Raw genomic sequence first — 23,869 nt, 5'->3', positions numbered from 1 at the left:
TTTTATTAGTCATGTTTTTCCCTGGAAATCAAACCCCTTACTCTGGTATTGTTAGCACTGAGCTACAACCAGACAAATGGAAAGAATCAAACTCCTTAACATCTCCCTTTACTGTTATCTTCCAATCTATCACTATTTTTGTTTTACTTCATTCTTGTCACTTCCTCATTGTATTTCTAAACATTTCTTACACTGAAGTGTAAAAGTTAAAGGTCTTTTCTTTTTAGTAAATTTCCCGTCCTTTATTTTAAAACATTTCGTTTTGTTTTCTTCTTTACATTTCTGCAAATTCTGTACATCATGCTGCTGTTCTTCCTCTCTTTCTCTGCCTCTCATTCTCTATTTGTTACCATTTTTTCCTTGTCCTTCACTCATCAACATCCCTCTCTCCATCTTTATTTCTCGCTCTCCCTCTTTTGTCCTGTCTTTTCATTAAATCCCGCCCACCTCCCAATCGGTCCCCTCCATAGCTGACATGTCCTCTGGGCTTTATGACGATGCTTTGGATATGGATGCTGAAGAGGTGGAGACTGCCGACACCCGTGACCATAAGGGTGTAGGCGGAAGTGTCACCTCCCCTCAAGGCAACCTGCCCCGCCTCCCTTTCTTTAAGAAGGTAACCGTGGTCATAACTGGAGAATGAAGGCCCCCTACAAATGTGACTAATAATCAGACTCACTCATAACCAAGTCGCTTCTGTGTCTCTGAGATGTTTGTCATCTGATCTCTTATAATGTACATTTAAGAGATAAGATTAATGCGTTATTAAGCTTGATCCAGGGGATTTGCAGTTTCATGAAAGTGAGATGTTAAATCACTTAGATTGTTTGTTTTTGTGTTGGGAGAATATTATTTGTAATGATTATGACTGGGCATGCAAGTCTGATTTATTAAATCACTTTGGTGAGAAATCTAATAACAGCATTCCCACTGTTACTTTTCTGCATTGATTTTCTGATTTATTCTTTCCCAGCATCTCTAATGTATTAACAATTTGTCACTAACAAAATACTTTTCCTGTTTGTTTGTTTGTTTGTTTGCTTGCCATCTCTTTCTCTGTCCTTAATACGTTGTGTATGGAAAAATAGGTGGGCCTGCCAAACAGAAACAGAAATCGGTGAGTTAAACAGACAACAAACTTTCTTATTTGTATTAGGGATGCACCGATATATCGGCCAATAATCGGTATCAGCAGATAAAATATTTTTACCCACTATCAGAGCCAAAAACAGCCGATGATCAGGGTAGATTATATCCTAGAAATCACTCATCACCAGTGGCGGCTGGTGACTGCGCTTCCGGGGGTGCGAATTCAAAATATGTGTTTGTTGCGTCATGTGAACCATGTGCATCACATGTCTTGTCAAAATAAGTGCCTGCTGCACACGCATCAAAACCGTTTATGATAAAAGTGACGCTCACGTTCACAAAATATTCCCAAGACACTCACTTAACAGTAAACTCTGATTACACATGAGACTATGTGAGTATCTGGCAAACGTGAGCGTCTCTTTTATCATAAACCCTTTAGACACATCTGCAGCAGGCACTTATTTTGAAATGACACATGTTGCACATAGGTTCACTTGACACGCCGAACATATATTTTGAAATGACAAACCAAACACATGACGGGCTATATACAAGCTTCGCATCGTGCGCTCTCGAAAAAGAAGTCACCGGCCGCCACTGTTCATCACTAGTCAAAAAACTAAAGGTTAAAATAACTTGTAAATCCAACTTGATTATAATAAAAAATTTAAAGCATTTTTACAATTTACACTGTGAAAAAAATTTAAAAAGTGAAAGTTGGATCTACTTAAACCACTTTAATTGATTAACTAAATAAATTAAGTTTCATCAACTTAAATTGAGAAAATTCAAGGTGAAAAAAATGTAACTAAAAATTACTTCAATTGGTAACACCTAAAAAAATTTAAGCTTTTTCAACTTCAATTTTTTAAGTAAGAAAAGTTAAAAAAATCTGGTGTTACCAATTGAAGTATATTTTAAGTTAATCTAGCTTTTGGTTTTTAACTAGTCAAAAATATAAAATAGCAGGTTTAATTGACTTGATGTTTTTAATTTTTTGAGTGGTGGAGTTCATGACATAATAATTAAAACAAGGCGTAAAAAGCAAAACTATCAGTATCTATCGGAATCGCTAGATGTCATTCAAAGTAATTTTGTTTCGGTGCATCTCTTATTTTTATCCTAAGGGCTGTATTAATTTTATGTGTTCATCTGCCAAATAAATACTGTGGATGTGATTACACGTCTCTAAAGGCCTGAACACGGATTACAGTGGAATATAGATGCTGTTATTAACAGAATAGTTACGAATAAAAAATCGTGCCACACACACAGTTTCAGCACAGTGTCCGTCATCCTTCTGCACATGCTCATGAGTTGATAAAAAAGTCTGACAGATTTTCACAGTTTCCGTTTCTGATAGAGGTCAGTGACAGCGTGTGTAGCCCACGCACATCACTGTCTGTCACAAGGGCTACTGTCACACAACCACACAGGAACCGAGACCTGACTGAAAGCATTAAAGTACTCAAACTGATTAAAGTACACCGTATTCCTTCAGGTTTTTTCTAGATATTCCTGTTTTTGTAGCTCAGTAAGATTTTATATAACAGGGCCAGAGGAGTGGGAGGTGGTCACGGCAAATGGGGATCAATCGAGAAAAATATCTCTATCTCTCCCTCTTAGTTTCTTACACACGCACTCATATTTAATGGAGTAGAGGACCATCTACAGAGCATGAAGTGGCATAATTTTAACTCTGACAAAGGCATGTAAACTAATGGAATGGATATGTAAATGAAGTAATGTTTCTGGCAAAGATGCATGTGAAAAGCAAGACATTGGCTTCTGTATAAATAACTAATAATTATCAGAGGTTTCATGGCAGCCATTGCGCTGTCAGTATTAATTAAGATAATCATCGGACTTGCTTGTGATTACTGTAAAATGTATTGTTACGATGATGAATTACTGCAATTTAGACATCAGACTCATTCTCAAGACCTATACTATTAAAATACATATTAAAAATGGTCTGTTTGTCTATATATAAGTCAATCACAGATTTGTTGTGTGGGATCTGACTAAATAGGTTTTCTTTAACTGTGTGTGTTGGGGTGTAGGTCTTGCCAACACTGAAGGGCCTGAATGTCTTTACAATGAGAGTATTTCATTACAATATGGGCCACTCAGCAGTACCCAATAGAGACACAACATAGCTTGATAATCCTGTGAGGGTTGGGTGTCGAGGATATATTGCAATATCATTATAAAACATCAGAAATCAGTGTGTAAATTCTCAGTAACAGTAAAACAAACATGTATGTGTCTTTGTGTTTGTGTGAACTTTCAGATGGAACATGTTCCCCCATATGATGTGGTGCCTTCCATGAGACCCATTATTCTGGTGGGACCGTCACTTAAGGGCTACGAGGCAAGATTATATACTTTTCTAACATTTAGTATCTTACAATCTTAAATACATTTCAGAGATCATTTTTAATACAGACTATAATGTTTGTGTTTGCTGCTGCTTTGCAGGTGACAGATATGATGCAGAAGGCTCTTTTTGACTTTTTAAAACATAAATTTGAGGGCAGGTGGGTACCAAAAGTGTATATTTAGTTAGTGTATTTAACCACGGCCAAAATGAACTGGCAAGAATGTTGTATTTTGCAAAATTTCGACCACATAAGCATCTACACCACAAATGCAATTTGGTCGAATGCGTTTTCGTCTACCTCTGGATGTTGTCGAAAGTGGCAAGTTCAAAACATTTACCGCATTTACACCTGTATTTGGCGTCATCAACATGTGATCTGATCGACCAAAACGCATCTTAATACCAGGTTTAAACAGCCTCCTAAGTGTTCAGTCGCTCACCTCACCAGAGTCATGGTGTCGTTCTTACACTTTTATATACACCATGTATTAAGTTGCAGTTCCTAATAAAGTTATCGGCCAACTGGTTTTATTTAGTCACCAAAGCCTATTTTTACTAACATCTGGTGTATATTGAGTGTTCATTTCGGACCCTGAATGTAACTGTGGTCATGGTCATTATGTGGACATAAGAGAAAAACATCTTTGTACACTCTCAGAAAAAGGTACAAAAGTTGTCATTTTTAAAATGGTCCTTATATATACCATTTTGACTTTAAGGAACCAGTAAGTACCTCTTGAGGTTCCAATATGCATCTTTTAGATACAAAAGTGTAAATTTTAAAAAAGGTACCGCACCAGTGACAACTTTTGTTCCAAATGCACTTTCTTTTCTGAGAGTTTACAGTAGAATTATGTCATGTTAACGTCATTTGTTGGCAATATCACATTATACTGGTTTTATAACTGCCATACCAAGGTCACACTGTCATCCATTACTGTTTGTTCCAGAATATCCATCACCCGAGTGACAGCGGACATCTCACTTGCCAAACGTTCCGTCCTAAACAACCCCAGCAAACACACCATCATCGAACGCTCCAGCACCAGATCCAGTCTGGGTATGAAACACACAGTCACACCTAAGAGACTTCTCATATGTGATGTCAATAAAAAATTTATTAAATACAGAATTTATACATCATCTGAAAGCTCAACAAATAAGGCTTCCATTGATGTATGGTTTGTTAGGTTAGGAGCATATCTGTGGTTGCCAAATATCTTAATATTCAGAAGATCGCCTTTAAAGTTCTCCAAATGAAGTCTTTAGCAACACATATTACTAAAAAATATGCTTATTTTCCAGCTCCCCTAGAGTTAAACATTTGATGGCCCTGCCACTTTTAGCTTAGCTTTGCACAATCCATTGAATCTAATTAGCCCATTAGCATTGGGCTAAAAAATAAAAGTTGTGATTTTCTAGGCAGATATGGCTAGGAACTATACTCTCATTCTGGCGTAATAATCAAGGACTTTGCTGCCGTAACATGGCTGCAGGATGCGCAATAATATTGCATAGTGCACGAAAATAGTCCCCTGCTATTGAAAGATACTATGGGGACTAATATCATTGGGCCTGCTGCAGCCATGTTACGGCAGCAAAGCCCTTGATTATTACGCCAGAATGAGAGTATAGTTCCTAGCCATATTAACGTAGAAAATCATAACTTTTAATTTTCCGTCAGTATAAGTACACGATGTAACTACAGAAGAGTCAAGTTATAAATCTCTTTGATTATTTTTGAGCTCAATGCTAATGGTCTAATCAGATTCAATTGATTGTGCTAAGCTATGCTAAAAGTGGTAGCGCGAGACCCAGAGATCGGCTGAATGGATTCCAAAACTGTAAGAGTCAAATGTTTAACTCTAGGGGAGCTGGAAAATGAGCATATTTTCAAAAAAAGTTGAGTGTCCCTTTAAAGAGCACCTATCTTCCGAATTATGATTTTACATTTCCTTTGGTGTGTAAGTGTGTATTAGTGCATTAATAATATGCAAAAGGTACTGTATGAAAATGAAAAGGTGCCGTTTAAATTGTATGGCAACCGCCGCGGAATATTCAGGTAGAACAATAGTATTTGTTTTTGCTTATCGGATGGTTGGTTTAAAGTGAATATTTACCAATCTGAGGTAATTTACATAATTACAACAAGTAAACGATGACGTGCGTTATCGTCTCCAACGTAAATCTCTTTTCTTGAACTACAACAAACACACAGATTGTAGGCAAAAGTTTACTTCCTGGGATTAGTGATGTAGACAAGACCGACATTATCATAATTTCTCCCGATTCGGACTCACAGCCTGTAAGTGAACTCCTGTCAGCATTGAATTGTGAGCGAATCTTTATACATGGTAAGGAGCGTCACATTTCCGGCTGACGTCAGAGGTATTCAGGCCAATCACAACGTACAGATTAGCTGGCCAATCGGGCACACAGCGCTTTTCAGACCAATTAGCTTTGTACAAAATCTGTGCGTTTCAGGAAGACAGGGATATCTGGAGCTACAAAAAAAATTACGGTATGTGGAAAATATTGTGAGGGTTTTTACCGTAAACCACGCGAACACATTGTATTATACCAAATACACAAAATAACATTGTTTTTAGCCCTTTAATGTCCTAATGATTTATCACATTAAAAAAAACAATAAATTTGACCCATACAATGTATTGCTGGCTATTGCTACAAATATACCCGTTTTACTTTAAGATTGCTTTTGTGGTCCAGGGTCACATATATGGTTTGTCAATAGTCAACAGTCCAAATCATATTCTGGACATTAATAATGTTTGTCCAGATTTTTAAAGGCAATGTGAAACTGAAACGTACAAATGAAAGTGGATATTATGATATGCAAATACGCGTTCTGAGAGTTTCCCTAAGAGAGACTGCTGAATGTGCATACGTTTTAATTTTGTACAGTAGGGCCGACTTAATATTAATGTTGATGCATGACCACCACAACAACACAAATTCACATACATTTTCAGGCAGATGCAAATATACTATCTGACTACTATGCTGATGTTCACACTTTTTTAGCCTTTGTTTGCATTATTTTTTAAGGTACACCAAAATTAAAGCAAAAAAGACACCACACCAAAAGAGACCAAACTATTAAAATCAAAACCAAATTACATGAGGAAAATACTCAGTGTGAGTAGGCACACATGAACGCATTGTTTAATTAAAAGTCTTCTTTGTAGTGAGTCTTTACTCCTTTTAGCCTTTAAAGATGATCTTAGTTTCACCAGTGATCTTAAGTACATATTCCAAGTGTTTCCTGAACATTTTTCTGAATGTTTCCTTCTCTTACTGTTACTTCATTCCTGATCTGCCTCTTTTCTCTTTTCATCTCCTGCCACACTTTCACAAAACACACTTCCTTCTCCTTTCTCTCTGTCCTCCTCAGACGTACTGGGTACGTATCTTCTCATCCCACCGCTTTCTTCATCCGTCCATTTAACTCAGCATCCATCTCTTCTTTCACCTCTTGTCTTGAGTCGAAAGTGAACTCTTAACTTGCACCGTTTGAATGTTAATTACTAACTAAACAACTAACTGTTGTTTATAAGATGTGGTGTAGCATGAGATAATTTGATCCTGTTTTTGTTCACACTGGATTTTGGATACAGCCTTGAAATTGACAAATTGACAAGAAATTGACAATAATAACAGATGCAGTTGGAGGGTTTTGCATCTGAGCTTTTCATATGTTTATATCTGATAATAAAACTTCATTGAGATTCTCATTGTTTATGTACTTTGATTATGTAATTTGTATAAAAAAATATGTAATCAGATATTCTCACAATGTAAAAAGCAACTTGTAAATATGCTTATAAATGTAGTTAGACTGTAGTTTAAATATTTTCTAAATAGCCTTCAGCTTGGCAGGCGATGGGTAAAAAGTAGGATGACTTACTTTTTTTTTTAAACAAAAAAATCTTAATCAAATGTATTTTTCTGATTCATTGTAAAAGTGTTTACACCCACTGTACACAAACCCACTCACATACTGACCTATGTAACTGCAGTGTTGAACAAACTTCATAAATCAATCTAGAAAGCCTCACATGCATTCTCTCACACAGTTCAGTGTTAACTAGTTAACTTCAGAAGTTAACTAGTAAATGTGTCACACATACATATAAGCAGACCACAATAACCCAATATGCATGATATATACTAACATAGCGTAATGTTTTTGGTTGTGAGATATTACTGCGAGGTAAGCCTTTGTGAAATTACATTTAATGTGTTTCAGAGGCATTTGTGTGTGCTTTCAAGGTCTACACTGCAAAATATGTCTGTTATTGGTATATAAAAATACTTAATATTTAGAGATGCTTGAAGCTAATGGAACAAAATGAAGTAGTCTTATATTTTAAGATTTTTCCCAAAACATGTCTCAGTATCTTATGTAATATTACTTCTGTTGCAATAAGGATATTTCATATTTTAATAGAATTTTAAGAATATGATTTTTGCAGTGTATAAATGAACTGTTATTAAAATGTATATGTAGTGCACAAACATACAGTTGAGTCATCTGTGCTTAGTTATTTGTTTATAAGTGTTTTCATCTCTCCTGGCAGCGGAGGTACAGAGCGAGATAGAAAGAATCTTTGAATTGGCTCGAACGCTTCAGTTAGTGGCTCTGGATGCTGATACCATCAACCATCCATCTCAACTGGCCAAAACATCACTGGCACCAATCATAGTCTACATCAAGATTGCTTCTCCAAAGGTAAAGATTTACTGACAACACTGATTTGCTCATTCAGATTTGTGATACGTAATTTGTGTTCTCATTCATGTTTTTTCAGGTGTTGCAGAGGCTGATAAAGTCTCGGGGTAAATCTCAGGCCAAACATCTCAACGTCCAAATGGTGGCAGCCGATAAACTAGCACAATGTCCTCCTGTGAGTATTTGTGGCTGCGAGGATTTGTATGCGTAGCTACGTGGATGGTGGAACGTACTTCAAAATTGTACAAAATCACAATTTTTGCTATTTATTTATTTAATAAACTAAGAAGAGAAGTACGTAACAAGTTACAAAAATGTTCTTAATTCTTTCCCCACCGAGTTATCTCATCAATTAAGAGAAAACGCTTCCCTGCCAATGACAAGATTTTACGGCAATCCATATTTCCACCATTATGCACTAGGTGGCGGTCTTACCCAACTTATAAAACACTAAATCATCCATGGTTTTAAAAGCAGTAAATACTCTTGATTATCGCTCAAAAGTTGATCTCTAATAAAAGTCAGAGGTTACAAAAATCAGCTTTTTGTTTAAATATTTTTGTTTTTTAAGAAACCTGTTTGAGAATAAATGAAGATAGGATGAAACATTTTATGTTGAAAAGCAGAAGATATTTTCTTTCATTTGATATATTGTATGTTTGTATTTTTTCTCATTCCCTGCCAGCCATTTTTTTAAAGTTGCCCGCCAGCATTTTTTGTGATTTTCAATTTTTCTTCTAAAAATATAAAACATACAGATATATCAAATGAAAGAACAGACCCTTTGCTTTTAAACAAACAATAAACAAACAAACCAACAAAATGGGAAAAAAGTTTCATCCTATCTATATTTTTCTCTGCTTATAAACTCTTACATATGAGTATTTTTCTTAAAAAATATATTTTTTAGCAAATAGCTGAAATAATTGCATTTTTGTTTTTGAATTTTCAGATTCAGAAGATTATCAAAACATACACAGGGTTTAAAATTAGTAAATAATTTTTTTTGCATCATTCATTTTATAAATTGGGTAGTGCGCCATCTATCGGATAATTGCGGTATTACATAAAAACATAAAACCTCATCAGGAACACTTATTTAAGCAAATGTTTTCTCTTAAATGATGATACAACTCGTCAATGGTGGGGTAAGTGTTTAAGAAGAACATTTCTTAAAGGCATTAAACTTTTGTGAACCTTTTTTAAAAATGCTAATATACCATACTTTGCAGTACATTTGCCCCTTTTGGCCACGGTGTCAGATTAAAAAATTAGGCCCAGCAAATCTACAACTTTATGTCTCTTTCTCTTTCTTTTAGGAGCTTTTTGACATAATATTAGATGAGAATCAGTTGGAGGATGCGTGTGAGCACCTAGCTGAATATCTGGAGGCGTATTGGAAGGCTACTCACCCCCCTAGCAGCAACCCACCCAACCCTCTGCTCAATCGTACTATGGCCACAGCCGCCCTCGCAGCCTCGCCTGAACCCGTCTCTAACCTGCAGGTACAGGTGCTAACTTCCCTCCGTCGCAACATGGAGCTCCTCGATGGCTCCCCAGCAGGGGAAGAGGAACACGCCCTCTAAGGCGGGGCCGGCATTATGGGGAAGGGAAGGGTCCTGAACCAGTCTCCCATCTTCAGAGGCAGCAAAATCGCAGAAAACTAACAACGGCTGCTCAAGAGAGAAATGGCAGACTGTAATTTTATCGGTCTCTGCTCCTCTCCTTTGTCACACTGATCGATATAGAAACACACAGAAACATATAAGAAAGATATTTTATATTACAACCCCACATGCACACCACGATCAACATCATTTTGAGCTCACCCTGCATACATCAGTTCACTAAAGACACACACGTATCTCCCCCTTCCTGCATTTAATACACCTACTGGACTCTTGTTGTCTGGGAAACGTAGTTCAGATCGCTACCCTCTTCCAGGTTGCCATAGCACCAGCCCTGAAAACGCTCTCATTTCTGATATCCTATTAACACCGAGCCGAAATCCTAATGGGGCTAATGTACGTGCATTGACGCCGATGATGTTTACACAAGTTAAATTAAAGTGTGCGTTTGCATGTCTGTGTGCATCAGTGAGAGACAGGATGTGAGAAAGTGTTGAGACAGGGGATGGATCAGTGCCTGCCAATGTGTGTGTGTGGTTTTCACGACTGTGCCTCTGTATTCCGAGCAAGAAGATACGAGGATCCATCTGCTGAGTCTCCACAGTATAATGGTTGTCTAGGAGACCAAAGCTGCAGATGCTCTTTTCATAAAAGTGGATTTATCACCTAAAACATATAAATACTAATCATTTTACTGGATGATCTAATATGAGATTATGAGAATAACAAAATGATTAAAAGGAACGCTCACATTTCTCATTTACCAGTGTATTTAATATGACCACCAGAGGGCGTGGGCTGCTGTTTTTTAATCAATGCTGTGAGAATTTATGTGCCTTATGCTTTGAATCAGTTTGTCAGGTGCATTTTACAATTTAGAAAAAATCTGACATATTTTTGTATTTTAAATTGATTAAGGATATTTTAATTTATTGCTTAAAAATGAATAATGCATATCTAGGATGTTCAATAGATTACACTGTTAAATATGAGACTTTGCATAGCAAAAGTTATAACCAAAACATATGCAATGAAATACGCATGTCTTTCTCTAATTAATGCATGTGTGAGGATTGTGTTACAAACTAATTTCTTATATTATACTGAGATACTGGTTACATTAACTTTTAAAGGAACTGTATTAACATGCTGCTTCCTCTGTTTTGTGTGTCTGCATGCACATTGGCCTGGTGTGTTTTGGGGGCGTGGCTTGTTGTAGGGGCCATTCCTGGTGCATGGAGAACAGAAGAGGGAAGGGCCTGAACGTGGAAGTCTCCAAGACTATCAAAGCGACCTGGGTGGAAAGCAGCCACTGCGCTCATCACGCAGCCAGTTGCAAACCGGGGGGCGGGGTCTGTCACGGCAAGACACGTTCGATTCGGAGACCCAAGGCAGCCGGGACTCCGCCTACACCGATGACATGGAGACCGATCCGTACGAGGAACCAGACCCATGCCGTTACCGTCTAAATCCCGCCCACCATGCTCCTCGCCAGGCCTCTTGGGAGGACGAAGGGGCGGAACCGGATCAGGAGAACCTTAACGTGGTCCCACCGCCGTCCAGTCAGCAACAGCGTGGACGGGGCAAGCTGAGAGAGCGTTACTGTCAGGATGCAGAAGGGGGCGGAGCAACAACGGGCCGTAACCATAACCAGGAGGAGTGGAGCAGAGATGTGTATATCCGCTAGATCAGGTTTACCTGAAGCAGAGGAGAATATCATAAATAGAGGGGCGAGGGGTGGGTGAGGAGTTGACACTATGTAGAAATTATTTGGATCTGTTTACAACCCAGAGAAACACACAATCTTTGACAAACGCTGTACAGCAAACACTGACAACATTCGCATTACTCAAAAAAAGCTTTCAGCCATTACAAATTTAGTTTAATCCTGGTTTTTGAGGAGGAGCAGTAGGAAAGCCTCCGTCTTCATTACTATTTTACTTTTTTTTGTATAGAAATGCATGACTCCTTATCATTATGAGGTTAGTAACCGTTCTTGCTGAGCATTAAACATGATTCAGAATGTATAACCAAAATATTGCATTTGTATGCGTGTTTGTGTGGGTGGGTGAGTGAGTGTATGGTTGGGTGTGTGTGTGCGTCCTCTGTAGTCTTAAACAGGGTCTTTCTGATACACAAGGGTCTTGGGGGTGTCCCAACATTTGTTTCCCAGACCACTGCAGAGCGTGCCAATGTTTTTTTGTTTTGTTTTTTGCATATTTTCTTTTATTTCTTTTATTTATTTAAGACTCAAAAGGCCCGTCCTGTTTATAGCCTCTAGTTTCTTCAGAGCTCCACCGCTGCTGTTTATTCTTCCAACCTAGGAGGGGCGCTGTGGTGCTCAATCACATACTATAGTTTAATAGGGCTAACAATGTGTATCAAGGTTAATCTAGATCTGCTGCCATTTATAAAAGGCTAATATGCAAAATTAGATACCTCTCCGAGAGACAAATATTCAAGCTAAATATCAGTACAAATGTTTTGAGACCACTGCTAAAGTCTAACACAGGTTCCTGTGAAATTGGAAAGGTTACAGCTTTGTGTCGATTGTATCCAGTTCTGTCGTCTGTGCCTGTTCAAGGGCTTTCAGCATTTGCCGCTTAAGTACCACTGCCATTAGAAACATGTTCTGCCTTATGTGCGCGTCAGTCACACAAGTCAACCAATTACAAGTGCCAGAATCTTTCATCAGGCCACGCCCGCTATAACCATAGTGGGTTGTCTTAACTCAGTGCAAAGCATATTGTTATTGTGCGTGATGGGTAGTCTACATCGCTAGTTACTTTTACACAAACCAACGTGTTTATTGCATGCCAGTTTAAGGATTCACTTTACAGCGTGATTGCCAAATTTACACACTTATACTTACATATGCATACACTTTAGTCCACACACCCACATTGTCAATATCAAACTGCCAAACTCATGCTTTTGCTACTGCTTTATGTGTTGTTATCTCTGTGGCCAATTTATAAGCCAGGATTGCTTGTGTATGTATGTGCGTGTGCGAGCGAGAGTGATAGAGAAAGAATGACTTTGAGCCTCTTTTTACCCTCAGCTATGTTTTAAAATGATAAAATTCGCAAGATATACAAGTAGATAGCTTACTAAATAACGTTATTGTTGCATTATCGCAATTGTTTCAAAATATAAGGAAAAATGTATTCTTTGGTGCCTGATTGTAGCTCCACTTTACTTTTTTTTTGTTTTTAATCTGTGGATAAATTCATATTTTAATTAAAAATTTTGATCTGGATCAACTGTTTCTTGTGTTGTTGCTGTTTTTACCTTCATGCATTTGGCAGACGCTTTTGTCTAAAGCGACCTGCATAACAAGATATCAGTGGCAGCCGGTGACTTCTTTTTTCAAGGGTGCACGATGCGAAATTCGTCACAACATGTATGTAGCCCATCATGTGTGTGGTTCGTAATTTCAAAATATGTGTTTGGCGCGTCTAGTGAACCTATATTCATCACGTATCTTGTCAAAATAAGTCCCTGCTACAGACGCGTCTAAAGGGTTTATGATAAAAGAGACGCTTGCGTTTGCCAGATACTCGCAATCTTGCGTATTGTCTTACGTGTATTTTGTGAACGTGAGCGTCTCTTTTATCATAAACGGTTTTGACGCGTGTGCAGCAGGCACTTATTTTGACAAAACACATCACGCACATGGTTCACATGATGCAACAAACACATATTTTGAAAACACGAGCGACACACATGACACTCCGAACACCTATTTTGAATTTGCGCCCCTCAGAAGAGGAGACACGAGCCGCCACTGCAAGATATACATTTTTTTATCAGTATGTATGTTCACTCGATTCAAAATCATGACCTTTTGCGCTGCTAACCCAATGCTCTACCATTGAGCTATACACAGTTGTAGGATTCATAATGTAGACGGAGAGAGAGACAGATTACCAAATGACTTGTGGGAAACATGAGAAGAAGGGATGATGGAGTGATAAATAAAGGGTGAAGGGTGTGAAGTGATGGGGGAGGACAGGGTGAGAAAGATATTTGGTGGTGGGGGGGTCAGGCAGAAAACAAAAAGAAAGGGACAAGGAAACAATGCAGGAAACAGACAACAGGGTGCGAGACAGAAATGAAAAGATGTTTATCACCTCTCATTTATGGGGGTAATCCTGGTTTACAGTCAAAACCCCAAAAAGAGTTTGCAGTTGTAAAATGTGCTTAATGTGTAAATTATAGTATTTGGAAACAAACCGTGACAAACTAATCAGAGCAAATCTGATTTGTTGATTTATATATTGTTGATTTACTTTACACAAAATATCATAATTGGATATATATTTCAAAGAAGAAATTGCCTTTCTTGTTTTGTATTGAATAACACATAATAAAAAAAATGGAACAAGCAACAGTTTTTTCATCACAGGTGGTGCATGCTACATGAATAACGGCAACAAAAGCAGCCTTCACAGATGTGTGAATAACATTTAACCACACTCATGCAATGTTCATTTTCACCATGCACCCTGCACGTTTCTGTGCTTCCGGTGGAAGCTGACATTTGAGTCATATTGTACAAGTAACAAAAATGCTAACGTTGTCAAATTTTATGTTTAAAATTGTCCTACTGTGGGTATAAGTTATGTAAAACGTGAATCAGCTTAGTGCCGTAGCATAACATAGAGCGTCACAACAGGAAACTCATCATGGTCTGATCATATCTGTCAAAGGGAACAAAAACCTTAAGCACAATACCAAACATTCCAAGTATTGAAATGCTGTGTTTCCACTTGTGGCAGTATTGTGGTGACAATTATTATATCTGAGTGTGCTTTTTGGGGTAAAAAAAACACATTTGTCATTCTGTGTGTGAAGTCCAGGTTAAAGTCTCATAAGCTGATGATGTGATTAGGAACATCTTTGATTTCACCCTTGGTTTTACATTGATTTCAATCTTTGACCTTACTCTGTCAATATTAAATGTAGATTTGTACGTAGAAACAGTAAATCACAAACTGGGTCACATTTGTGCCCATATCAGTGAGGTAGGGGTCAGTTAAGCCTATAGATAGTGATCTGTTGTTGTTACAGAGTTCATAGAGGTTGATGGGAGGTCGGTCACAGAGAGACTGTAGATTATGAAATGTTTTGACAAAAATACAATTAATAATAAACATGTAAAAAAAAGACTATAGACTAACGTTATTAATTTAGAGCATTTATTATGTGTTATATTAAGAGTTCGAAAATCCAATAAGATTTATAGTTAAACGTTTGGTTTCTATGTAGGCTTATAGAAAGGTTATCGTACTACGGTTATAAAGGGCGTGATCGTTAGTTGTTGCTGGAAACTTAAGGAAACTTCAGGGAATCCCATGGGTTCCCTTTTACTTTCTCATTACATTTAATTACCTTTCGTGTTACATCCTCATAAAATTCCCCTGTTATGTGAAAATAAAAACACACCGAGAACAGACACACCAGACCAAGCCCCGCCCCGTTCCAAATAGGGACAAAGAAACTGTACAAAATTTGCGTCATCATCATAGGCGTCCAATAAGGGGCGGTCGTTTCGACTGCTCCTGACGCCCGTGACGTGTACTCTGCGTCATTACTCGTCGTTTAAATATACAGACGCCCACAAAAAACACGACGAGATTCCGTATTCAGGCCCTGGGTTTATATTATACAGCAGACAGGGGATCTGTATATACCGGTCGATTATATAACGGCGAATAGAGTAACATTTACACAAGCTTCAATAGACTTAACAATAAGGAGGGACAAGAAATCGGACCCCGGTCGTTTGATCTATCGCCGATCTATCGTTATTGTATTAACGGTACTGTTGAAGGTCCGGCGAAAGAATCCACATTCAAGATTCCCAAGGAGGCTAAGTTCAAAAGAAAAATCGCTCTTAATTGGCCTTTACAATCGAGTGTCTTCAGAAATGGGGTTGCTGTTCGCCAAACTGATGACTGTGTTCGGGGATAGAGGTAAGAGGATACATTTTTGTTACACTTGAATAGATAAAAGGATGATTTAGGTTCATTATTTTATACTGTATTAGACAAACGTTGTCGATTATTGGATCAAATTAAACGAAAAGTTAAAGTGACTTTGTTATAGCTGTAGTTTTTAGTTAAAAGTTAAACTTAGTTAAAAGATCATACAAAACACCAGGCAACATTATGTCCTCATCATTGAGAAACTTCAGGACACGCTGTACACTTTAACTTACACTTACACCGTGTCCCTTTAACTGATTTAATAGCGTTGAGCAATACTATAACTGTTACAGATTGCGACTTTTCCTCTAATGTTTATGCCTGTCTGAATGTTCTGTACTGTCAGCACATCTCAGATAAGTTTTAGTACATTCAGTCTGTTAGGTTCAAAGATCAAATGATTTCTACGTTTATCTATTGTTATTCTACACTTGTGTGCCCAATTTCTCTGAACTGTTTTGAACTTAAACTGTATGACTCTGGTGGGGGCTTTAAAGTTGATGTTATCAGCTGGCCTGGTCATGAACACCAAACATGAGATTAAAAACATGTTTGGTTTCCACTGACATTCACCTTTCTCTCTTTTTTTTTAGAACACAAAGTCATTATTGTCGGTTTGGACAACGCTGGCAAGACAACCATTCTCTACCAGTTGTAAGTGTCTTTTTTTAAGTATGATCAGGAGAAATACATGACAGTCACAGTAAAAACAAAATGAAATGTTTTCTTACTTAAATAATAGGTTCATATTTGATCAATTTAGCTTTTTCTATATATTTATACTTGTCTGTCAGTTGTGCTGTATTAACCCAGTACATGGCACTTTTTTGGCTTTTGGTTGATTTGTGATTTTGTAGAACTTTTGTAATTTATGCTTTTTCGTTTTGCTTCTTTCTAGTTTAACTAAAGAAGCGGTACAAACTACTCCCACAATTGGCAGCAACGTAGAGGAGATTGCCGTAAAGAAGACACGCTTTCTCGTCTGGGACATTGGCGGCCAGGACAGTCTCAGAGCTACCTGGAATTCATATTACTGTAACACAGAGGTGTGTATCATACTTTGCTGATATGAATTGCTGTGTAGGTACAAAATGATGTGTAAGGAGATTGTCGGGTCATTTTGGTCAAGGACATTTTGATATCTAACTTGAACTTATCTCGCTTTATGTAACAGATCGTCATTATGGTGGTTGACAGCACTGATCGAGAGCGTTTGACACTGAATAAAGAGGAACTGCATCGCATGCTTGCACATGAGGTCGGTTTGCATTCAGCTGCTTAGATCTAAATATTTCATGATAGGAATCTTGTGTCTTTGTTATGCTTGTGATTCGAGCTGATTGCATAACTTCACGTCATTTCTGTTTCATTCATTCGCTTGCTTTATCATCCACACAGGATCTTCAGGACGCATCTGTGCTGGTTTTGGCGAATAAGCAAGACATGAAAAACAGCATGACGGCCGCCGAGATTTCTCAAAGTTTAACGCTCAGCTCGCTCAACGCCCGCTCCTGGCATGTCCAGGCCTGCTGTGCTCTTACTGGAGAGGGGTATGTTTGTTTCAATGGCTATTTGGGTGTATATCCATGTATATGTGTATATATATGCAGGTGTTTTGAGTACTTACTTCATGTTTTTAACCACATATTTCTCTTTTACTCTGCAGTTTACCGGCGAGTCTAGATTGGATGCGCTCCCGCGTCGTGGCAAACTAGTCCAGCATCTGTGCTTCGAAAACCACTTAAACTGGTGAAAGAGAGATGAGGCTCACTTAAACTTTTACCCAACTCTCAGTGCCTCCATCTGGGCAGCACGCTGCTCGGAGTAAATACTTAACCCTGGAGGACATGTATTATTCATCTTCACCTCGGTTCTGACCAGGATAAAGCTTGAACGCCGTGTGAGCGAGAATGTGGGTTTGTCCGTGTGCGTGTCCATTACATGACTCCGTTCTAGAGGTCCACATTTTAACATAACATGTTTACATTATAAGACTTGTGAAATGAACTTAAATGATCTGATGTGATCATGACGCCCATGTGTTGCTGCCATTGTATTAAGCATTCACTTCTGGCTTTGTAAAGCAAATGGCTTTACAGACAGCTCCGCTTTACAAGTGGAGTAGTTGTCTACAGACATTGATGTGAGGAGGCCGACGGTTCACAGGCCTGTATTGATTCGTGCTGAGCCACTAAGCTATTGACCAAGCATTACTTGAAGTATTTAATGGGATTTGGTATGTGTATGTTGTACAGTTATTTGCATGCTGAAAGGAACAAAGTGTTTATGTATTTTATTTTTGAAAGTGGACTGGATAAAGTATGTTTTCTTAGAGAATTTTGTACAAAACTGTTTTGTACAAATTAAAATCTCTGCTAAAAACAGCCTCATGTTTTTACAACAAAAAATCACAACGCTTTACACCCAATTTACACCATTATCAGATCAAACAGTAGTTGAGGTCACTGGCCATTCAGGTGATAAACTTTCCCCTCCCCATATGCTAATACACATGCTTTTACAGACCTACTACCTAGACATCTATTCGGTGTGCTTGCATTGTGGCTTTTGTTTTGCTAATGGCCACTGTATTGTATATCAACGGGTACTGTCTGTGGTGTTCCAGTATTAAAATCTGTAGCACACCTACATTTTTTTTTTTTTTTACTATTTTTATTGAGTTTATTAATTTAAGACATGCTTTACATCAATGTTTGTAAAACAGCACATAGAAGAGTTCACTTGCGCCCCCTGGAGGATGCATTTGGAAAACCCCTTGTGCATTTGCCATTAAATAATTCCCAATTATGTTCAATGTGCAAATGGGAATAATGCCCTAAACAAAAATAGTAAAACACTGTAAGGGCGAAAAAACTGTTTGTTTTAATAAGAGATAAACTAAATGAACTCACCTCAGGGCTCAACGCAAATAATTTTTATACTGGCCCGGTCAGGCCAGTGGTTTAGGTTTTCACTTGCCCTGCCAAAATTTTCCCTGGCCCCAATAAAAAAATGTGTCTCAAAAAGAATAATTCAAAAGTCAAATATAATTGTATACACTGCAAAAAATGACTTTCTTACTTAGTATTTTTGTCTTGTTTTCAGTAGAAATATCAAAAAATTCTTAAATTAAGATGCTTTTTCTTGATGAGCAAAATGACCTTAGTAAATAAGTCTAGTTTTAAGACAAATAATACACAATTTAAGTAAAATTGTCCTTAAAACAAGCAAAATTATCTGCCAATGGGGTGTGAAAACAATTTGTGAAATAAGATTTCTTTTTCTGAAACACTTAATTCAAGTAAAATTTTCTCACCCAATGGCAGATATTTTTGCTTGTTTTAAGCACAAATTCACTTAAATTGTATTTTTTGTCTAAAAACTAGTATTATTTTCTTAGGTCATTTTGCTCATTAAAAAAATACATCTTGAATTAAGAATTTTTAGATATTTCTACTGAAAACAAGACAAAAATACTAAGTAAGAAAGTTATTTTTTTGCAGTGTACATATACAACACACATGTTCCAACGAAAAGTCTCCCAACTTTTCTACTTTACCCGTAAACTGACAGCAAATTGTGCAAAATATTGCATTGTTTCTTCTCCTGTTTTACCCAAATGTCTGCTTCCAAGATGTTAAATAATATACATTGATGAAAATATATTTTAGTGACTGAAGGAGGTGAAGCAATGGGGCAAGTGAAGTGACAATATTTTTGACTGGCCCGAACATCTTTCATGCTTGCCCCGGGCCACCGGGCAGTACTTTATGTTGAGCCCTGTCAGCTGTTTCTAAAGGGAGTTCACCTGGTTGATCTCATAAGACTATGTATATATAATTAAAACACAAACGGTCACCACCCAATCTTATTACATTTGATGACAGTGTGATCCACATACCATCTTAATTCTGAATCGAACAATAAATTATCCATTAGGTATTACATTCACTGTGTTTTTGTATCTGTGATAAACAGGCTCTGGCTTTTGGGCTTGTAGTAGAAGAGATTGATGGCTATATCAAATGCATTTTAATATGTATTTACTTGATTTAGATAAACTTACTAAATATATATTTCTTTCAAATTTCTGTGAAAAAGGAGAAGAAATTCATTGAAGGCTACCGGTTCATGGCAGGTGTTGAGTTTAGGCTTTGTTTTTTGTTTTTAGGCCATTATTAAAGGTGTCCTTAGCGTTTTAGAAGTTGTAAACAAAATCAGGGGGCACCCGGATTTGAACCGGGGACCTCTTGATCTGCAGTCAAATGCTCTACCACTGAGCTATACCCCCTCACATAATCATATGGTACAGGTGTGTGTTTTACACACATGGTCTGTAAGCTAGTGTGTGCATAATGGGTGTATATGTAGGTGTGACTGTTGGTTTATTTGAGATATTTTCTTGCTTTACAAATTAAGGAGTTTGAGATCCCAGGCAAAGGAGATGTGATTACTCTTCGTATTTTAGTCTATTATATTACATTATTTTAGTTTAGAATGACACAAAAGACGGTTACTGTTAAAGATTGTGTCTAGCCTATATTTTTCTTTAAAGAAGGCACAAATCAAACAAAATAATCAACTCACCCCCTGAATGCAGGGCTAGGGATGCCACAGATATGAGTTTTGAAGTTCTTGAAGAACACTGTTGTTGGTGTATGTTGCTTACATGTGTATTCAACATGCTGCCAAAAACCTGTCAAAAAATACACACCTTTTCAGCTTATATAGTTTCATTAAAACAGATTTCCTTGAGTGTTGAGATGCTCAAAAGTTACACATCAGACTAAGCATGAGGAACTGTGTTTACACTGAACTTTAACATTCCTCATGAACAATACATTCAGCTGAATACTTTCAGAAATCCTTCCTCAGTCCACCAAAACATTTCTGTAAACTAAACTGCACTGTTCAGGAATCTAGTGAACCAATATAAAAAATTTGTCATGTTGTGAAGGGCATCATCTCAGTACTTTACTCTAGCCATTCCCGCTACAAATTGATTTAAAGGGTGTGTGTGTGTGTGTGTGTGTGTGTGTGTGTGTGTGTGTGTGTGTGTGTGTGTGTGTGTGTGTGTGTGTGTGTGTGTGTGTGTGTGTGTGTGTGTGTGTGTGTGTGTGTGTGTGTGTGTGTGTGTGTGTGTGTTTTTTGTGTGGAAAAAGTCACTAAGTGGCAGCTATTTAATAATGTCCTTTGAGACTTTTGATATTAAAGGTCTTGTTAACATTATCTTCTGTATGAGCTACTGCTTCACATTTCAAGGTGACATGTGGTATATATGAAATCATTATGAAAGATTTTAGGTTATTTATTTTCATGTGTTATCTCTAAACTTTCTTTGTTAAACCTGTTAACAAACTGTCTTTTGGGTGGTTTCCCGGACAGGGAAACATGGTTTGTAAATAAACATTACTGGTGTGTGCATTTTGAGATACAGCACCTGCACTGATATATTTTAAGATATGCGAAAGCAAGTTGTTTTTTGGTCAACACAACACTAACATTTAAGTTAGTATGGGACTAGGCTTAAATGAAAACACCACCGTTTTTCAATATTTTACCATGTTCTTACCTCAACTTAGATTAATTAATACATATCTATCTTTTTTCAGTGCATACACTTAATCTTTGTACAGCGCGTCGTGAATGTGTTAGCATTTAGCCTAGCCCCATTCATTCCTTAGGATCCAAACAGGGATGAATGTAGAAGCCACCAAACACTTCCATTTTTAAAGACTGTTTCATGAGTAGTTACACCATAGACTGTAAAAAAGATAGATGTAGTGTCTGTGATGTCACCCATAGGTTTCTGAAAATTGTTTTTGAAGCTTAAAGTAGGCGGTGCCTGCCATCGCCATCTTGGCCCGCACATCACTTGCGGATATCCAAAAACGGGTAAAGAGGCGGACATGGGTGAAGTTGAGATGGCTCATGGCTGGTTGCTGAAACCACACCCCACTAGCTCCACTTTATAGTGACAGCAGTGGCTATTCAACTGTCACTCAAGTGGCCACGCCCTTAATTATGCAGAACTCTAAGGGGCTGGACACACCAAAACTTTTAAACGCAGCTGAAAACGCCTTGAGGACGCCGAATGCCAGCTGTTTTTCAGCTGAGTGCCAGCTTTCTTCAGCTGAGCGCTTTGGTAGCTATGATACTTCAGCTGCGAGCCGGTTGGTTGCTGTGGTAATGTCCCGCCTCTCCTCCACTGTGATTGGGCGGCCGTGTGAGTACTGACATTGACGAGCGGAGCTTTTCTTCCAAGGTTGAATCTCTTTCAACTCTCGACGCTCAGCGCCGAGCGCGGAAAAACCGCCGAGCGCCGGTTTTCAGCGCGGAAAAAACCCGCTAGATGCTGGCTTATTTGAAAAACGCCGAGCTTCCATTGGAAACAATTGAAAACATGCGCCGGCCGCGGGCGTAAAAGTTTTGGTGTACACAACCCCTAAGGCTTAATATAATTTAAACGGATGAGTTTAAAAAAAAATTCACCCTCTCACAGTTGTCATGAAGGGCAAAAATAGTTATAAAGACCAAAAAAATATTTTGTACCAGACTGTAAATACATTATTTTCTACTGTTAAGTTGGCCATTTTAACATGGGGGTCTATAGGAATTGACTCCCTTTTGGAGCCTGCCTTGATGAATTGCAGTTTAAATCATCTCCGTATTGGCTTCATCAGAGAGACCGGAAGGTTGCCCCTTTGAGTTACACTGGTAAGTATGGTGACACAAAATAAAACGTGGCGATTTAGGAGTAGTTGTGTGATGTTACTCCCCCTCTTGATCAAACGTCCGTCATTACCTGTGCCTGCCATACAATATATTTCTCATTTTTTTATCTGCTTAAAAAAATCACAACATTTTATTTTGTGCTACCATACTGTAACTACTCATGTAACAAAAATAGGGGTCTTTAAAAAGGACATGGAAGTGTTTGGTAGCTTCTAAATTCATTTGTTTGGATCCTAAGGAATGAATGGGGCTAGACTAAATGCCAGCACATTCACAACGCGCTGTTCAAAGATTAAGTGCACGCATTGAAAAAAGATTGGTATGTATTAACACGTCTAAGTTAAGGTAAGAAGAACATAGAAAAAATTTGAAAAATGGTTGGGTTATCCTTTAAGCCCTGTCCGTGAAATTGTCCCTTTGTCATCTATAGTGCTCTGACATAAAGGGGGCACCCGGATTTGAACCGGGGACCTCTTGATCTGCAGTCAAATGCTCTACCACTGAGCTATACCCCCTCATGTAATGATATGGTACAGGTGTGTTTTTTACACACAGAGTTAGTGAGCCAGTGTGTGCATAATGGGTGTGTATGTAGGTGTTACTGTTAGTTTATTTGTGATATTGTCTTGCATTTCAAATTAAGGAGTTTGAGATCCCAGGCAAAGGAGATGAGATAAATACTCCTTTAACAATTCAGCGCACTTTGTACTTTGATGTGAAATAACTCTTTTCTGCACAAACAGAGTCACTTGAGGTATGCAAATACACATTTGGACAAGCCAGCTTCATTGTGGAATAAGGTGCTGTGGACTGATGAAACAAAGATTGAGTTATTTGGTCATAATAAGAGGCGTTATGCATGTCGGCAAAAGAACACAGCATTCCAAGAAAAACACCCACAGTAAAATTTGGTGTTAGTTCCATCATGCTGTGGGACTGTATGGTCAGTGCCGCTACTGGGATTCTGGGATTCTGATTAAAGTTAAGGGTCGCATGGATTCCTCTTAATATCAGCAGATTCTTGAGAAAAATGTTGAGGAATCAGTCACAAAGTTGAAGTTAAGCGGATATTTCAACAAGACAGCGAACCAAAACACTGCTCAAAATCTACTACATTTATGCAGAGGAACAAGTACATTCTAATATGTTCTGGAATGGCCATCCCAGTCCCCAGACCTGAATGTTATTTAACATCTGTGGGGGGATTTGAAGCAGGCTGTCCATGCTTGGCAACCTTTGAACCTAACTGAACTGGAGATGTTTTGTAAGAATGGTCCAAAATACATTC

The 23,869-nt window shown here is 38.0% G+C and overlaps 2 protein-coding genes and 2 non-coding genes across 7 annotated transcripts in view; 2 read left to right on the top strand and 2 right to left on the bottom strand.

Annotated features, from left to right (window-relative positions):
• The window catches only part of cacnb1 (calcium channel, voltage-dependent, beta 1 subunit), a 33,460-nt gene extending 20,345 nt beyond the window's left edge, over window positions 1–13,115 (top strand). For 2 of the 4 annotated variants that reach the window (XM_065280147.2, XM_065280161.2), the window contains 8 exons: window positions 471–616; window positions 3,386–3,466; window positions 3,574–3,632; window positions 4,426–4,535; window positions 8,077–8,228; window positions 8,308–8,403; window positions 9,548–9,733; window positions 11,076–13,115. In XM_065280147.2, the coding sequence (XP_065136219.1) occupies window positions 471–616; window positions 3,386–3,466; window positions 3,574–3,632; window positions 4,426–4,535; window positions 8,077–8,228; window positions 8,308–8,403; window positions 9,548–9,733; window positions 11,076–11,543 (1,298 nt within the window). In that variant the 3' untranslated portion in view covers window positions 11,544–13,115. Of the gene's footprint in view, window positions 1–470; window positions 617–1,088; window positions 1,118–3,385; window positions 3,467–3,573; window positions 3,633–4,425; window positions 4,536–8,076; window positions 8,229–8,307; window positions 8,404–9,547 lie in introns of all 4 variants that reach the window. The other 2 variants (XM_065280153.2, XM_065280165.2) reach the window with 2 other exon arrangements.
• Window positions 13,116–15,485: 2,370 nt separating this feature from the next.
• Window positions 15,486–18,228, top strand: arl5c (ADP-ribosylation factor-like 5C). The gene is made up of 6 exons (XM_065280178.2): window positions 15,486–15,834; window positions 16,440–16,500; window positions 16,745–16,892; window positions 17,021–17,104; window positions 17,245–17,396; window positions 17,513–18,228. Exons 1-6 carry the CDS (start codon window positions 15,789–15,791, stop codon window positions 17,559–17,561), a joined length of 540 nt encoding a protein of 179 aa, XP_065136250.1. The 5' UTR covers window positions 15,486–15,788; the 3' UTR covers window positions 17,562–18,228.
• A 1,837-nt stretch (window positions 18,229–20,065) lies between these two features.
• On the bottom strand, window positions 20,066–20,137 carry trnac-gca (transfer RNA cysteine (anticodon GCA)). Its single transcript has one exon. It is a non-coding gene; the product is annotated as a tRNA-Cys (tRNA).
• A 2,887-nt stretch (window positions 20,138–23,024) lies between these two features.
• Window positions 23,025–23,096, bottom strand: trnac-gca (transfer RNA cysteine (anticodon GCA)). The gene has a single exon. It is a non-coding gene; the product is annotated as a tRNA-Cys (tRNA).
• Window positions 23,097–23,869: the final 773 nt, after the last annotated feature.

Source organism: Paramisgurnus dabryanus, chromosome 3 (genome assembly GCF_030506205.2).
Source record: "Paramisgurnus dabryanus chromosome 3, PD_genome_1.1, whole genome shotgun sequence".
NCBI lineage: Eukaryota > Metazoa > Chordata > Actinopteri > Cypriniformes > Cobitidae > Paramisgurnus > Paramisgurnus dabryanus.
The sequence above is the reverse complement of the archived record's forward strand: the minus strand, read 5'-3'. Positions and strand labels throughout refer to the sequence as shown.

Bases quoted from the DNA above. Each gene is read 5' to 3' on its own strand.
- arl5c (XM_065280178.2), top strand. From the start codon at position 15,789: ATGGGGTTGCTGTTCGCCAAACTGATGACTGTGTTCGGGGATAGAG. The intron at 16,501-16,744 runs GTAAGTGTCTTT...GCTTCTTTCTAG, and splicing joins ACAACCATTCTCTACCAGTT to TTTAACTAAAGAAGCGGTAC. The intron at 17,397-17,512 runs GTATGTTTGTTT...TTTACTCTGCAG, and splicing joins TGTGCTCTTACTGGAGAGGG to TTTACCGGCGAGTCTAGATT.